This window comes from Erithacus rubecula, assembly GCF_903797595.1.
Source record: "Erithacus rubecula genome assembly, chromosome: 24".
In the NCBI taxonomy this organism is placed as follows: Eukaryota; Metazoa; Chordata; class Aves; order Passeriformes; family Muscicapidae; genus Erithacus; species Erithacus rubecula.
The window spans coordinates 7174728-7190294 of NC_136676.1; the positions used below are offsets into that span (position 1 = coordinate 7174728).

Genomic DNA, 15567 nt, shown 5'->3' on the forward strand with positions numbered 1-15567 from the left:
CTGTTGACTTTGTCATACCGTGCAAATGTGCATTGCTTTTAGCAAGACAATAAAGGGTAAATGGGGTGATCTCTGCTCCTGTGGAGAGGTCAGGTGGTTACATTACACAATCTTCCAGAGCATCTTGCAGCAAATACATGGGTTATATTAAAAGTTGCAATCATATCATTTTTTAAAAGTAAATTGCTGACCTTATGCAGTGGAATCAGCTTTATTGAATTTCGCCAAAAATGCGTTTATAATCCCCCCACCCCTGCATACACATGATATTCATGTCCTTGCTGCCCATGTGGAAATGTCCCTTTTTACGGTGATAAAATTAAATTTGTCTTTGTCTGTGCCTTGCCTCACCTTTTAAGATTCCATCCTTTAGAGACACCAGTGGATATCCATACCAGAAAATGAAGATGGGCAATATCCCTGCATGGCTGCCTGGCTGATTGTGAGCCAACTACCACGGAACAAATAAATAAGCATTTCACATTTAGAGGACATAATAAATAAAGCATAAAAAGCATAAAACATAATAAATAAAGCTGAGGACAGGTGTAATATGGATATTTTTCTGGAAGTGTTGTGGCCTTAGCATAGGTAAGAATTTATTTTGACTTGGACATACCTACACGTTGCTTCTGGATTTTTTCTAATTGCTATGTAATATGAAATGCATAATCCACTAACAGTTGTGTTACTTGTAGTCCTGTGTTATGTGCCCTCCTTCAAAAATAACTAACCATAAAACTCTCTGGGCTTTGGCCACCTACAGCCTCCTTCTTGAATTCACTTCAGAAAAAGGTGTTTTGCAGCAAACTCAGAGATTTAACACACCTATATCCCATATTTCTATGCCACTTTGCATCTTCAAAGTACTCAAATACTAGTTGACTAAACTTGTGACACCCTTTATGAAATGGCAGGATTATATGATTAATTTAAAGCACTTCTGTTAATTTTTTTTTTTCTTCCTTAGACCTTTACATTCTTGAAACAATTTGCTAACTCCACATTTTAGTGTGGAACAGGAATTTTAGGTGGGGACACTGAGACATGTATATAACAGTTAGATCTGAGAAAATTCTGACTGCCAGCCATAGATCTAGAAATACAAACCCGTGCCATACTGTCAGTGTCATGTACTGATGTATAAAATTTTCAGTAACATTACTTAAAGCATTTTCATGTTTATCCACCATTCCAGCCCCAGCTGCTTTGAGAGTTGTTGGAAGAGGTTAAGCTGGTTTTATTTAATAAAATCAACACAAAGCATCTAAGTAACTGAGGGGGCAGACTGGCCTCTGCAGTGTTAGCCTGGATCCCCTTTTACAGCATCCCCCAGCCTGTGTTTTTTATGTAGTGTTTAAAAGACTGTTGCTCGAAGGTACAGGGAAGAATATCAGAATATCATTACTCCTGCTCTTCAAGTAACCAGGAGAATGCAGCTGTTAAACTCAGGATATAAAATACATGTTTAAAAGATGACTCTGTATGTGTTTAAAAAAGAGAGCGAGAGAGGATTCAAGGGAACCAAAAAATAGCAGGTTCCATTACTGTAATTAAATGGCAGCATTTAACCTATCAGGCCGTTGCGTGTGTGTGAGAGACGAGCAGGGAGCTGCATTTGAAATGATCACTGTCTTCCTTGGGGGATAGAGCAGTTAAATAATTTGTTTGCGAGGTGTGAGTTTGGTGTCGGTGAAGCAAGTGCTTGTGTGTGTGTGTGGAGTGGGAGAGCTGAGTGGGGCTGGCAGCAGGAACACAAGCTGCTCCTGCTGATTGCTGGGTGCTCTGCAGGCAGGGCCTCACCTGGCCCCACAGGCTTCATCAGAAAAGGAGAGCTTTTTTCACACCAGGCCACCTGAGACAGGCAGCAGTAGCAGTAAAAGAAAAACAGGGAGGAAACAGAGGAAGGAAAGAATCGGTGTCAGTTTTGTGAGCTGCTGTTTGTGGTCCTTGCACTTGGCCCTCAGGGGTCTGTGGATCCCTGGGCACCAAGGATGGAGCTGCTGCTCAGGGATCTGCCTTAAACAGCACATCAAACATTCCTTCCCTGCCCAGCACTGTGGCTGTGGCTGTGCCTGGCAGGATCCCTGTCCCTGGCAGGGTCCCTGTCCCTGGCAGGATCCCTGTGCCTGGCAGGATCCCTGTGCCAGCAGGGATCTGCTAAGGGCAGCCTTGGCCCTTCAGCACTGCCCTTGACTCGGAGCAGCCCCGTGTTGGTGCAGTTCTTGGCACCCCAGAGAGGAGACACAGGCTTATGTAGTGCTTAGAAGAGAGTATCTTCCCATTTTTATTCACTCCCTTTTTTTTGGTCCCTTTGTTGAGGGAATATATCCTAGCCCAGCCCAGGAACTCCAAGAGCTATCCTCATATTTTGAACTGCTTTGGCTGCCTCCCCTTCTGATCTGACTTGTGTTATATTGCAGGAACATGGCCTTAAGTGTTTTTTAGTATTCATTCCACTTTCTGTGTGAATTCTGTATAGCCACTCCCATTTTAACTGCTGGGCTGGAATTTTTTTAGGCTTTATAAGACAACAGACGGTGTTAAAAATATAGATATTTCTGTATTTCCTTATTGAATATTCAACCCCAGTGACTGGATTTTTAGGCAGCACTTGCTAAAAGGAGACCAGAGAAATTCCATGAATTTTAGCACCCAATCAAAGCAATTAATGAATTTGATTCCTAGATGAGAGCTAGAAATCTGAAACTATTTCCATAGATGATCTACAAAAAAGGTATGAATATGTTATTTGAATAATTCGTTGCAAATGCCTTACCTAACTCAAGTGCATATAAGGCATGTGTAGATTCTCAAACCTGTCAGTCTTTGCACATGATGATTGTGGCAGTCGGAAATGTTTTAGAAAAGATACTGTGCAATATTATTTCTCTTTCACAGAGGTAGAAACTGAGGCAGATGGAGGTTAAATGGCCTACACAAGGTCAATAGCAAGGCTGGGAATAGAACACAAATGTGTAGAGGCTTTTTATTATACTAATAAGGAAACTCTGGAGGTGTGTTTGGCATGGTAATCGGAACCCCAGAGAACTAGAAGCAGTTAGTATGTTCTGTGCATGTCCCCAGGGAGCAATGATGAAACTCCTTTTCTACCTTACCACTCCAGTTCTCCGTGTGTGGTCACCATAGTTTTTACACCACTTAACCTCATTATTTTTAGTATTGTTAGCATTAGTCGTCCTTTGGGCGTTTAATCCAGGCTCTTTAATTTTCTCCAGAGCCCTGAAGAGGCTCTGTGGAAGCCACAAGGGGAGAAAAAAAAGCAATAAACAAACCAAAAGATGAAAAATGATCTTTTGAGACTTCTTCTATTTTGTTGACTTGTCCCCTAATGTTTTTTTGTCTTTGTTGTTCTTTCATCATGAAGGATCCTGCTTAAATGTCTAATCTTGGTTTCTTAAAAGTTAATTTACTATTGTTTCTTTCTTCCCCACCCAAGATTAACATCCTGTATGATGACATAGATGGTTGTTGTCTAAATGGATGTGACGTAACCAACAAAATTGTGTAGGGTGGGTGGAGAAGTATTTATATACTTGTGTTAAAAATTACAAAGTAGGTTTGTCTTTTAAACAGAAGGTATTTCAACACTGTTACTGGCAGCATCAGCCTTTAATTTTACAGGTGGCTACCTTTCTAGTAACATTCAGCAAATATTTTAATGGCATGCAAAAAATTTCTCAAAAACAGAATACCGAGGAACAAGGGTGATTTATAATCTGTAGTGAATTCTTGCTGACATGTCTTTTTATGATAGTGTAGTAGCATCTCTGTCTTTCTGGGGGAAGCACAAACCAGATTTACCTAAAACATTTGTACCATAATAATCAAATATGTAGCATTTAGATGCAATTTTCTTAATTCAACTTATCTTCGTAGTGTGATGTTACCTGACTCACAGGAGTCCAACACTGATTGCACTTTATAGAAATTGGGTTAGAGGAGCCAAGGTTCTCTGTCAGGTTGTGAGCAAACACCTGTCAGAAAAAGGCATGTGTTCATGGCTCCTCACCCAGTGTTGGTCTCTTTACATTTCCATATGTTTTCCTGTACACACTTGCATGTATTTTTACATTTTGTTAAAAGGTGCAGCTGTAGCTCTGTGTGCTCTCCATGCTCCCTATAGCAGCTTCCTGACAGTGTCCAGTGTGTCACACTGTGTTCACTGCTTCTTTGTGTGCTCTTCAAACACTCAGACTTCATTTATAGGCACTTTATATGATTTATCCTGTGATAACTCTCTACAAATGGGTTTGTTCTGTTCCTTTCTGAAGTTTAAAGTAAAAGAGGAAATAAATAGCATTGAGGCAAGTTGCTCTTGGTGTTGCAGTTCCTCTTCATCTGCAGAGGCTGCTCTGTGACTGGTTTTGTCAGAGGCAGAAAACAGCCAGGTGCTCTTGTTAGTGAGTTTGGGACAGTTGGTAATTCAGAGTAATGCAAGGAAGGGGGAATGGTGCATCAGCACAGATTTCCCCATTCTTTTATATAAATCTAACTCATCCTTCAGATATTCTGAAAAATCTGGCTAAAGAATTTCACATGATGGCTTGAAATTGTTGTTCTTTTACACAATTCCTTTCTTTTGAATGCCGAGTTGGGCAGAAAGAGTGGCAGGTTCTAGAACTGCAAGCCAGCCCAGTGCAGTAATCCCAGATCAGCAGTGAGTGATCCAGAGTTCCATGTAAGGGCTGGGCTTTGAGGTCAGGCCTAATGCAGTCTGTGTTCACCCCCACACCACAGAGAGGCCTGGGGATTCTTCACTGCTGTAACAAGCTGGAGTTACAAATGTCTGGTTGACTGCAAATCCCCCCTGGCCAGCTCCTTCTGGATCAGCACTGGAATTCTTGTGACATGCTGGTTCACGTTGTTGGAAATACAATTTAAGATTGGTGTTCCAGAGTAAATCAAAACCAAACCTCCTGTATTGCCAGTGTTTTACCTTACTTGAATTTAAGACCACCTCTGGCTCTCTCTTCAGAAGCTCCTAAAGATAATATCACAGATCAAAGAGTAGCCAAAGGCTAATCGTTTTGTTACTCTTGCTCAAGAAGCTGCTTAACAAAATATATTTTGTTCACACAAAATAAATGGATCTGAAGCACAAATGTTTTCTGTCACTGCTGCTGTTAAAATATGTGGTAAGCTTTATAAGCTGTGGTAGTGATGCATTTCTTCAGGGCCATGTACCAAACTGTCCTGCTTTTGTAGAAGAAATTAATATACTTTCACCCTTACAGACTCTTTCATGGTGTAGTTCCCAATTTAATAGGAAAATGCACAGGCATGATGTTCACTTTGGGTAGGTTACTTCCTTTCTGTGTGCAGGGTTTTTCTCTGCAGCCTGCCTTTGCTTCACACTAACTGTTGGGTGCTTTGGGTCCGACTCCTTTGCTCTGCAGTACCTGGCACCATCCCTGCCCAGGGAATGCCTCTGAGATCTCTGAGGAGCATTGTGCTACAAGGGAAGAGGGTCTGGAGCCATCACTGTGAAACATTTCTGTGCAGGAGTAGCAGACGGAATTTACAGGTCACAGGTTGGATGTGCTTGGAAATGTACCCGTTTAGTGCAATAATACTTGTTTTCTCTGAATGCCTGGTCTTATTTCTGGGGAGTTGTCAGTTGTGGTAATGATTCATGACAGCACTATAGTTACTGGAGTAGTGTCTCTTCCATTAGCTGGATTTTTTGCTCTCTAAGGACTTCTTTTAAACAAATGTCAGAGCCCTGGTTATGTACTATTCCTGACAAACTACCTTGAAACTGGTATCCTGGCATAGTCTTCAAAGCCTTCAAACCCCAAGTAGATACTAATTTGAAATAATTTCAAATATGCAGAGGTCTTTGTTCTTATGTCCCATATCATGAGCTGTCCTGTGTTCTGTGTGGCAGCACTGCCTTGCAGGTTGGTGACACACATTGTGTCTGCAGCTGCAGCACACAAGTGCCCATCCTCTGCCAGTGTCCACTCCAGGGAGGCTTTCCATCAGCTGCTGTGGGGATGCTCCTTTGATAATAGAAAGGAAAAGCTGGAGGCAAGAGCCTAAAAATAAAAATATCACCACGACGATGAGAAAATAAAATCTCCTTCCATTTTTAGGAGATTTTTTTTTTTAATGTTACTGAAAGACTTGTTTCTTCTGTCTTTTTTGCTGACCATGGTGTTCTGAGAATGATTCTGTGATAGACAGGTCTTCAGAAGAAGGTACCTAAGTTTGAATTTAGTCAGTGTTTTTGCATATACTTGTGCAGGAATGCAAATGAGCTTTGTAACAAAACTTCTGGCTCTGTAATTCAGGTTGGTGAGTACTTCTGGATCTTCTGATTTAGAGTCATGTTGCTATCTCCTTTTTTTTTCCCCTCTATTTTGAACTATTTGTGGAGCAAAAATTATGCCTGTTGAATTATGCTGTGTGCTGCATGAAGATCTGTTGTAGATGAATTGAAAAAAGAGGTGTCCACATCCTTTGAGGCTGTGGTAGCACTCCATGTGCTGGGACTTTGGCATTGCAGAATGCCAAGCATGACTCCTATTTTCATCCTGCATGTGGCTCCTTGAATTCTCCTCTTAGTGCCTTGGCCCTCATGTATAGCTTAGTATTGGGAGCTTTTCCTAAAGGTGTCTCTATCTTTCTCACTTTCTTTCTCTTTCTTTCTTATATGGAATAGAGATAACATACTTCATATAAGCAAAGGGCTTTACATTAGAAGAGGAAGACCTGACCTCTCTTGCTGCAAGTGAAACTGTTTTTTCCCTGCCTTGAAACTACCAGTGAAATGCATTTTGGACTGACTTATAATGCTGTGATTTATGCTGTGGTGTGCTTTGTGATATTACAATGTCCTTTTGCCTTTGTGTTTGATTTTCTCCCCTCTGATAAATTTTACTGGGTATTTACCCAAAATGCCCATAGGAGAATGAGGCATTCTCCCTGCTGTTTGCTGCCTCAGAGAAGGAATCCCATGGTTTTTCCCCTCTCCAATTAACCTCACTGCAATTTCTTTTCTTTTTCCTCCTTGTTTTGAAATAGTATTAACATGGGAGATATTTTTAAATAGAAAACTGGAAGAAAGCATGTTTCTTATTCATATGTATACTTGTTACACGCAAATGTGAATGAGTGACCTGAAGCACCTTTTTCATTTTCCATTTTGAACTTCATATAAAACTGAGAAGAAAAGTTGTAGTACTTGTTCTGTTTCTTCCATTCCGAGACATGCTAAGCAAGTCAGTTGCCCTTCCTTATTCAGAGTGAAAATACTTTGATCCAGTTTTCTGAAGACAATACTCATTTCATAAGAATATTTAATCAGTAGAAAATAGAGAGGATTTAGTTTGTTTGTTTAGTATTTAACCAAGTGAATAAGGCAGATTAGGGGAAGGGGGGACACTGGACCCATAAACAAGGTGATATATAATATTTTTTTTCGTTCTCCTTTTAAATAAATACCGATCAGCTTTATGTTCAGAGACAATAGGAGCCGTTGGCTTAAATTTGCAGTTTACTGTATTTATGGCTGTAATATCAAGGTGCTGCCGTCGTAATTTCATGCCCCAATGAGAAGAGCAAGGTCGAAGCAAATGCTTCCATCGGCATCTGCTAACACACTAACTCATAAACAAGGCCCGGCTGGATCAGGTGGCACGGAATAATACAGGCTAATGAAATACAGCACAGCTTTCCATTACTGTTAGTTTTTACAGTGTCGTCATTACGTGTAATTTATGTTTAAAAAATTCAATTTTATACAAGGCTCTGGGAAATAGGGGTCTGCAGGTCACCCGACGACTTTTAACGGCTCTGAGAGTCCTTATTGCACTCTACTGTTCCAACAAAATGTTAATAATAAATAATGAAAAAAATACTCTTTTACTTTTTCTCTGGTTTGCATATCTTGCTCTGTCCTTTTAATTACAAGTGGCTAAGGAGAGTTTGGGGCTGTGGGTGAGGTCAGGAGTTGTCCCCTTTGCTGTTGCTCCCAGAGGGGGGTTACCGTCTGCTTGCTTTTCTTTTGTCTGTCTATCAATCACCCGGGATCCTGCAAATGGAGTAAACACAGCTGAGGAGAGGGAGATACTTAACAACCTCTCTCCCAAACCCTCACCCTCTGACATTGCCCTCCTCTCCTCCATTACACTTCATTTTATTATAGACTCCAAAAAGCTTAGGTAGGAAGAAAAACTGCTGCTGTATTTATTTATTTATTTATACTTGTTATGCCAAAATACTTTTTATTTTAACCTTTTCATTCCTGGCTGACTCACTGTGTGATTCCTAGCATTGCTCTGTTAGTCTGATTTTCCTTCCTTATTTTAGTGCTGTGCAGCTGAGGTTAGAGCACCCTTATCAGTTCTGATTGCTGCTTAGTCACCTGATGGGTTAAAGTGTATCATGTTTCTGAAAGATTGCACTTGCATAATTAACAGTCTCCTAGATGAATAGAGCTGTAAGAATTCAAAGCCCTTTCAGCAACTTTTCAAATTACTTTTATTTCTGCATTTTTCAGCCTGACAGTTGAGACCCAGTCCATGTCCCTTTGTGTGGGCTCCTCTACTAAAGTTTGAGCTGGAGGTGCAGTAGCAGGAAGTTTACATTCAAATGCAGTGTCTCAGTGTAAATCAAGGGGAAAAAAATCAGAGGGACGTTTCTGAAACCTTGGGTTTTACTCAAATGTTGGGTTGTGCTCAACCTCCTGAATGACCATGTGTGAAAAATAAAATGTGTCAAGAGACTTTGCTTTTTTGACCTTTTTGAAATCCATTCAGCTGAGCACAGATAGGGGGTAGCAGACAGGTTTGATAACAGGCACCCAGCACTGCATGGAGCTGAGTGAACAGGTGGAACCGTTCGTCTGGATCAGATCCCAGAAGGATTTTATGATGATTCTTTTAAAATGTGGCCGTGTTCTTTCTGAGCAGAGTTGACTCAGTGGCTTCCAGGAACAGCAGAGTAATGTCATTTCAGGGTGCACATCTTCCTTTTAGTCATGTGATACCAGCACCAGCCTCAGGTGCTCTGTACCTTCTTGGAGCTAAACAAGTTGTCCTGTCCTGCTTTGTTTTTTCCTCAATAGAAAGTGTGTGGGAAAAATCCAACAGCTCCCAGCCCTGCCCCACACCCTCTCCTGCCTTTTGTCCCTGCCCATAGTGGCTGGGGGTTGCTTCAGGGTGGTCTCTCAGAGTGGTAATAAAGCTGGCTTTGGAAACCCACAAAGGAACTGAACTCTTTCCACCACCTTTCCTTATTAGGGAAGACTTCTTAATTTCACCTTAATTCCCCCCAAAACTGATGTAGCCTTCAGGTTATGAAAATCTTGTGTGAATTACTGGACCAAGCAATGGAAGGAGGAATATAATGAAGAAAAGTATATTTTCAGTGCACAGGACAGGAAAAGGGTTATCAATAATATGTGAGCCCTTGTCGGAAGAGGAAAATGCAGTGGCTCATCTAGTTAAATTTATGGAAGGATTTTACATTGCAATTATTGCTACTGTGTTTTGCAGAAAATAGGTAAAACTCACATCTCCTGAGTTTTATTTTCTGTCTGCCAAAGGTTCAGTTCTGACCTTGGAGCACTTCCCATGTCTGTATGTCTCAGCCCTTCCTCATCTGGGACATATGGGTAATGGTACTGTAAGTACTGCTCTACTTGGGAATGCCATAGGAGGAACAGTGTTTTGATGTACATGAGGTCCTTAAATAGTAAGAGATATTATAAAAGGACATAAACAGACAGTGAAGTCTTAAAAGTTCTAAAGTACAGGAGAGCTCTTTATGCAACACCCAAGGTGCAGGCACCAAGAGATGCTTGTGACAACCCGTTTCATTTTCTGACTTGCTCTGTTTCTGTGTTTGACTACAATTTACAGAGGCTGAGTGATGCCTGCAAATTGAGTGGCAGCAGTGACAATCAAAAAAGAGGGTCAGCAGGAGCCTTTGAGTGCAAAACAATCATGGGTCCTGGATTATTCAAATCAACACCCTGAAGCCTGAAAAGGAATTTTTAAAGCTTTGTGAAAATTATGAGTAATTCTTTGCCGTGGCTGTGGTGCTGCAGAGGAGTGAGGTGGATGGCTGGGGGAGGGAGCAGGTTTGCATTCTGTGGGGCTCTGGAGAGTTTCCCTGCATCCTTCTCCCAGCTCAGTCCTTGCTCAGTACCCTCTGCGGTTAGATTATTCCTTGCAGATAGCAATCAACTGGAAGGAAGTGTGTGTCTAATTTGCATGAGATTATTTAAAACAAAAAAAAGGTCTGCATTAGTCAGGGTGATGGTAAACAACGCAAAGAGATGCCTTTTATAATATAGCCGTGGCTCAGCTTTCAAAGCCAAATATAATTCACTTACAATTGGCAGTTTCCTTTATTGTTCCTTTTAACCTTTTGCATTCTGCATGGACTTGATCTCACTGCAGCTGCAGAACAACGAAAATGTTTGTTTTCCAAAGTGTTGGAAAGTGGATTTAGAGCAATTCCACTGTTAACTGAGCTGATTTTCTTGGGATACCTGTTTGAGAGCTGCACTGGACACAAAGCCCCAGTTTTTGTGACACTGCTTTTGTATCCAAGGGCAGTGGTATCATTTCTGGATTGCCAACTTCCTGCTAGATTAGAACAATGCATGAACATGGATACTTCTTCATGTAGTGCAGTGATAGGACTGTGATAAAATAAAGCAGGATGAGATATTGGAACAGATGACACTTAGATCTGGTTTAGAAATTCACACTTTTGTATGTAATGAATATATCCAAGTTGAATAATTTGGGCATGGAAAACTCATACTGTGTGCATACGTAGGTGGTGAATTTGAAAAAAAAACTACAACATTCCAAAGGGAAATGTGTGAGCTAGCTATAATTGCCTGAGGAGAACTTTGGAATATCTTGTCCATTTTTGTTACTGTGTGTGAGAAATGACCAGCATGAATGTATGCTTTTTGCAGAATGAAGTGAAGATTCTCTGTTACTTCTGATGTTTCTGAGTGTTAAATATTATCAGATTTGCATGAAAACAGAACAAAATGCCACATTTGCAGCAAGCAATTAATGTTGTCTCCATCTTTATGAAATGCAGTAGTTGCTGGTGATCTGCAGTGTTGGCATTTGTTTATGGGTTCTACATTGGATAATTAGTAGCTGGTTAAAACAGTTTCTTTCTTTTGGACTTTGCTTTTTAACATGTATTAAGCACAGTAAAAAATACTTCTGTGAGTACAGCAATACGCTGAGTTGTGTTTATTTGCCTTTTATTACTCTCACTGCAAGTCTTGTTCCATATTGTTTTGTGTGGTCTTGGTTCTTTACTATTTGAGCCATGCATCAAATACAAGTCATGGTGTGATTCTGTCAGATTGCAGGACCAAAGATCAGGAATTTTCCATTTCTGATACTGTTTCTTATACTGAGAGTATTTTGTTGGAGAGAAGTCACTGAATTTCTCTGAAATGCTCAGTGGAGCAGATGAATAGAGTCTCACAGGAACTCAGTTTCTCACACACTCATAGGAATAGAGAGAAGATCTGTTAATAGTTATAAAGCCTTCTGAATACTACAAGCACTGTGTTAGTGCTTATGATATTAAATATCAGTTTTGAGACAGATTTGTGTATTTATTTCTGGTGATATTGTTTGTGCTACAGATTATTCTGTCTAGACCCCCCCAGTATGCAGTGAAGTTAAAGGTCCTGAAAAATTTCTTGCAATTTTGCTGGTATGCCCAGTGGTCTGACTATTTTCTATATTGCATCTCTATGTAATATTAAAAAGATAGGGTTTTTTTAAAGTATTAAGTTCAGGAATTGCATCTGAAAGCATTTCAGCAATGCTTTATGGATCTCGAGTGGGGGTGATGGAGAGAAAGGATCCCCCCATTTTTTTCCCAATGCAGTCCTGCTCGTACCATTGTCCTCACTGTGCTCAGTCCCTTCAAGAGTCATGTGAGAATCAAGTGCTCTGCCTCTTATCTTCTAATTCTCATTCCTTAGATCCATATTCTCACTTCCTGCCTCTCTGAGTGTTTCTGCACGCACTGATGGTGAGAGGTCCTGAGTCCCTTCCCATCCCTGGGACACTGGGTTTTTATGTGCTTCTGTGCAGGAGAGTAACACAGCAAATGATACCCAGCTGTCCAGCTCCCATTTCATGGTTGCCATCTGCTAAATTCTTTTTCTAGAGGATGCTTTCTCCCGTTGGAAACAATAATCCAGCTGTGCTTCCTTCTTCGGGGATGCTGGTCATCGAGAGTCCTTTAGCTGCTTTTCTTTTCCTCCTTGTTGGCCAAATTCTCTCCAGATGTTGTGGCCAGTTACAGATGGCCATCCCGGCGTTTCCTGGTGGCAGGAGTCACTGCAGCAGCGTGTGCCATGTGTGCAGTGTTACTGCAGCTCTGTGTGAAATGGAAACCAGCCTGCCCTGGGGCCCTCCAACCATGCACCAATGGGCCGGGGCAATGCTCAGCTGAAAGTTGGGCTTGGCCTTGTTTTCATCTGTTTTGTTATAGTTTTATTTCCTCCTTACATTCTGTGTCCCATTCATACTAATCACAGTCAGTCCTGGGTTTTTTTCTTTTTTATTTCTGCATTTGTCATAAAATAAGCAAATTATTCCCGTCTTCGGAAACGATCTAGACTAATTAGTCGTCTAACCCAATAATTAGTTTTTTGTTTCCCTGTCTGTTTTCATGCATTATTGTTAGTTTTTTCCCCTGTTTTTTTTTTTACACCATTACAGATTAAAATGAGCCACATTTGCAGTTGATGGTATCTTTTTTTCGGGGGAAGAATGGAGAATTGCAATAGAAAGCTACTTCAAAAGCAGCAATAAACTCAAGGATAAATTAAGGAAATTGAATGAGCCACATTTGGAAGCCGCGTTGAGGCTAATATTCTGTCGCTTAAGGTTAAATTGCAACAGAGAAAGAGAGAGGGAGACATTCCAGTGAATCCAAAATTGGGGAGGCATTACTGCTCAAGTCAGTGCCAAAATTCTTTGCAGCTTGAAAGGGTTCTGCCTGGCTTGAGAATTTAATTATGTGTGCATAAAGTGGGTAAAGGTGCTAAACTGATTTCATTTCCTGTGCTCCCCCAGGCCTGACAGATGAAGAGATCGAGCTGGCCTTGCAGCAGTCGGGCACCAGCGCCGAGGAGCCGCCCCTGGGCCCTGCCCTGCCAGTGCCAGCGCAGCCTGCGCAGCCCCAGCTGCACGGTGAGTGCCCTGGGAATGCCTGCTGCATGGTGAGTGCCATGGCAGCCCCAGCTGCACAGTGAGTGCCCTGGGAATGCCTGCTGCATGGTGAGTGCCATGGGAATGCCTGCTGCCCTGGGAATGCCTGCTGCTGCCATGGCAGTGCCTGCTGCACGGTGAGTGCCATGGGAATGCCTGCTGCTGCCATGGCAGCCCCAGCTGCACAGTGAGTGCCCTGGGAATGCCTGCTGCATGGTGAGTGCCACGGGAATGCCTGCTGCATGGTGAGTGCCATGGCAGCCCCAGCTGCACGGTGAGTGCCCTGGGAATGCCTGCTGCCCTGGGAATGCCTGCTGCTGCCATGGCAGTGCCTGCTGCATGGTGAGTGCCATGGCAGCCCCAGCTGCACGGTGAGTGCCCTGGGAATGCCTGCTGCTGCCATGGCAGTGCCTGCTGCACAGTGAGTGCCATGGCAGCCCCAGCTGCACAGTGAGTGCCCTGGGAATGCCTGCTGCATGGTGAGTGCCACGGGAATGCCTGCTGCATGGTGAGTGCCATGGCAGCCCCAGCTGCACGGTGAGTGCCCTGGGAATGCCTGCTGCCCTGGGAATGCCTGCTGCTGCCATGGCAGTGCCTGCTGCATGGTGAGTGCCATGGCAGCCCCAGCTGCACGGTGAGTGCCCTGGGAATGCCTGCTGCTGCCATGGCAGTGCCTGCTGCACAGTGAGTGCCATGGCAGTGCCTGCTGCACAGTGAGTGCCATGGGAATGCCTGCTGCACAGTGAGTGCCATGGCAGTGCCTGCTGCACAGTGAGTGCCATGGCAGCCCCAGCTGCACAGTGAGTGCCATGGGAATGCCTGCTGCCATGGGAATGCCTGCTGCTGCCCTGGCAGTGCCTGCTGCATGGTGAGTGCCGTGGCAATGCCTGCTGCTGCCCATTCTGCTGCCCATTCTGCTGCCATTCTGCTGCCATTCCACACACTCGTGGGCTGCAGCCTGTGCTGCACATCACCTGCTGACATACCTTTTGTCACAATGGGACACCAAATGCTACTTTGAATGCACTTGGTGGTTGTTGATGCTTCTGACAAGATCGTGTTGCACCAGGAAAATGAGCTACAAATGATCATTGTCTACAAACAAATGTCATCCATACCAGTCTGTGACACCTCTTGACCTGGAGGTGGAGAGTCAATGCAAATTAGATTCTGACACAGTGAAGGATGTCAGAAAAGCACTGTCCACACGGGACTCAGTCTTCCCTTCTAAAACTTGGAAAACTTTTCTCTCTGATCTTAAATAATCAGAGGTGTGACAGCAGAAAATGTAGATATGATTGTATGATTTTTGTGTACAAAATACACTCTCAAAGAAATTTTAGAGTCCCAACATAATCTGTGTAGACTCAAAATTTACATATATATTTGCATTTTAAAACAAACCTCGCAAAAAAGTATCTAAGCTCCAAACAATAAAAACCAAAGTACACACCATTAAAAATCCATCAAAAGAATCTGTTCAGCTCACATGTGTGTCTGGTAGTTTGAAAATCACTTCACTTACCTGCCAAGTATAAAGAATAGGATTTTGTTGCTGCTCTTAAACAGCTCCATGGCAGATACTGACGGATGTAACACTCCACTTGGAGCTGTGTTTATTAGTTTATGGCACAGGTTTGTTATTGCTGGAGATAATACTATACTTGCTTTTTGAGTTTTTAGCTGCTCTGGTTTGGCACAATTTGAGACAAAAAACCTCTGTGATAGTGTTGGGCTCAGAAGTGGAATATTTCTGGCTGTTGTATTGTGTGTGCTGGTGAAGTCTAGTTCTGAATTCTGCCTCCTGGGCCAATTCCTGTCTGCTGTAGTCCACAGAAAATGCCAGGAAAATGAAATCTGATGCCTGGCTGCAGAAGCAGGGCCAGATCCCTCTTGGTGCTGTCCATTGCTTGTTCAGATAACTCTTACCACAGCCCAGGACTGGAAGAGTTAATCTTCCCTTGTTTCAGTGTTCCACCAGTGTGAGTGGAGCAGGGAAGAGCCTTGCAGGGAAACACCATCCCCACTGTTAACCCTGGCAGCTTTATCACTCTTTGCTTCTTTTCCTTTCTCTATTTTGGGTTTCCTCAAAGTGGGGTTTTCTCCTATTGAGTGCTTTCCATGGTATCAGAACTGCAAAAGGAATATGTGAATTTTTCTAGACCTGATGGATGAGAGTGCAATGGCTCAGTGCTCTTTGCAGGTGTGTTGTTTGCTGTAGGTAATTTCATCAGTTGGGTGCTAGTCCTGTAATGAATACTTCAGAATTGCTCCAAATCTGCTTTGGGAAGGTTTTTCTGTGGTAGTTTACTAAGTCAGTCCATCT

General features: G+C 42.5%; 1 protein-coding gene across 1 annotated transcript in view; it reads left to right on the top strand.

Moving 5' to 3' along the window:
- PEX14 (peroxisomal biogenesis factor 14) overlaps nucleotides 1–15567 on the top strand; it is a 69314-nt gene that overhangs the window by 41232 nt on the left and 12515 nt on the right. Inside the window, exon 4 of the mRNA XM_079326051.1 lies at nucleotides 13107–13223. Coding sequence (XP_079182177.1) covers nucleotides 13107–13223 — 117 coding nt within the window. The remainder of the gene's footprint in view (nucleotides 1–13106; nucleotides 13224–15567) is intronic.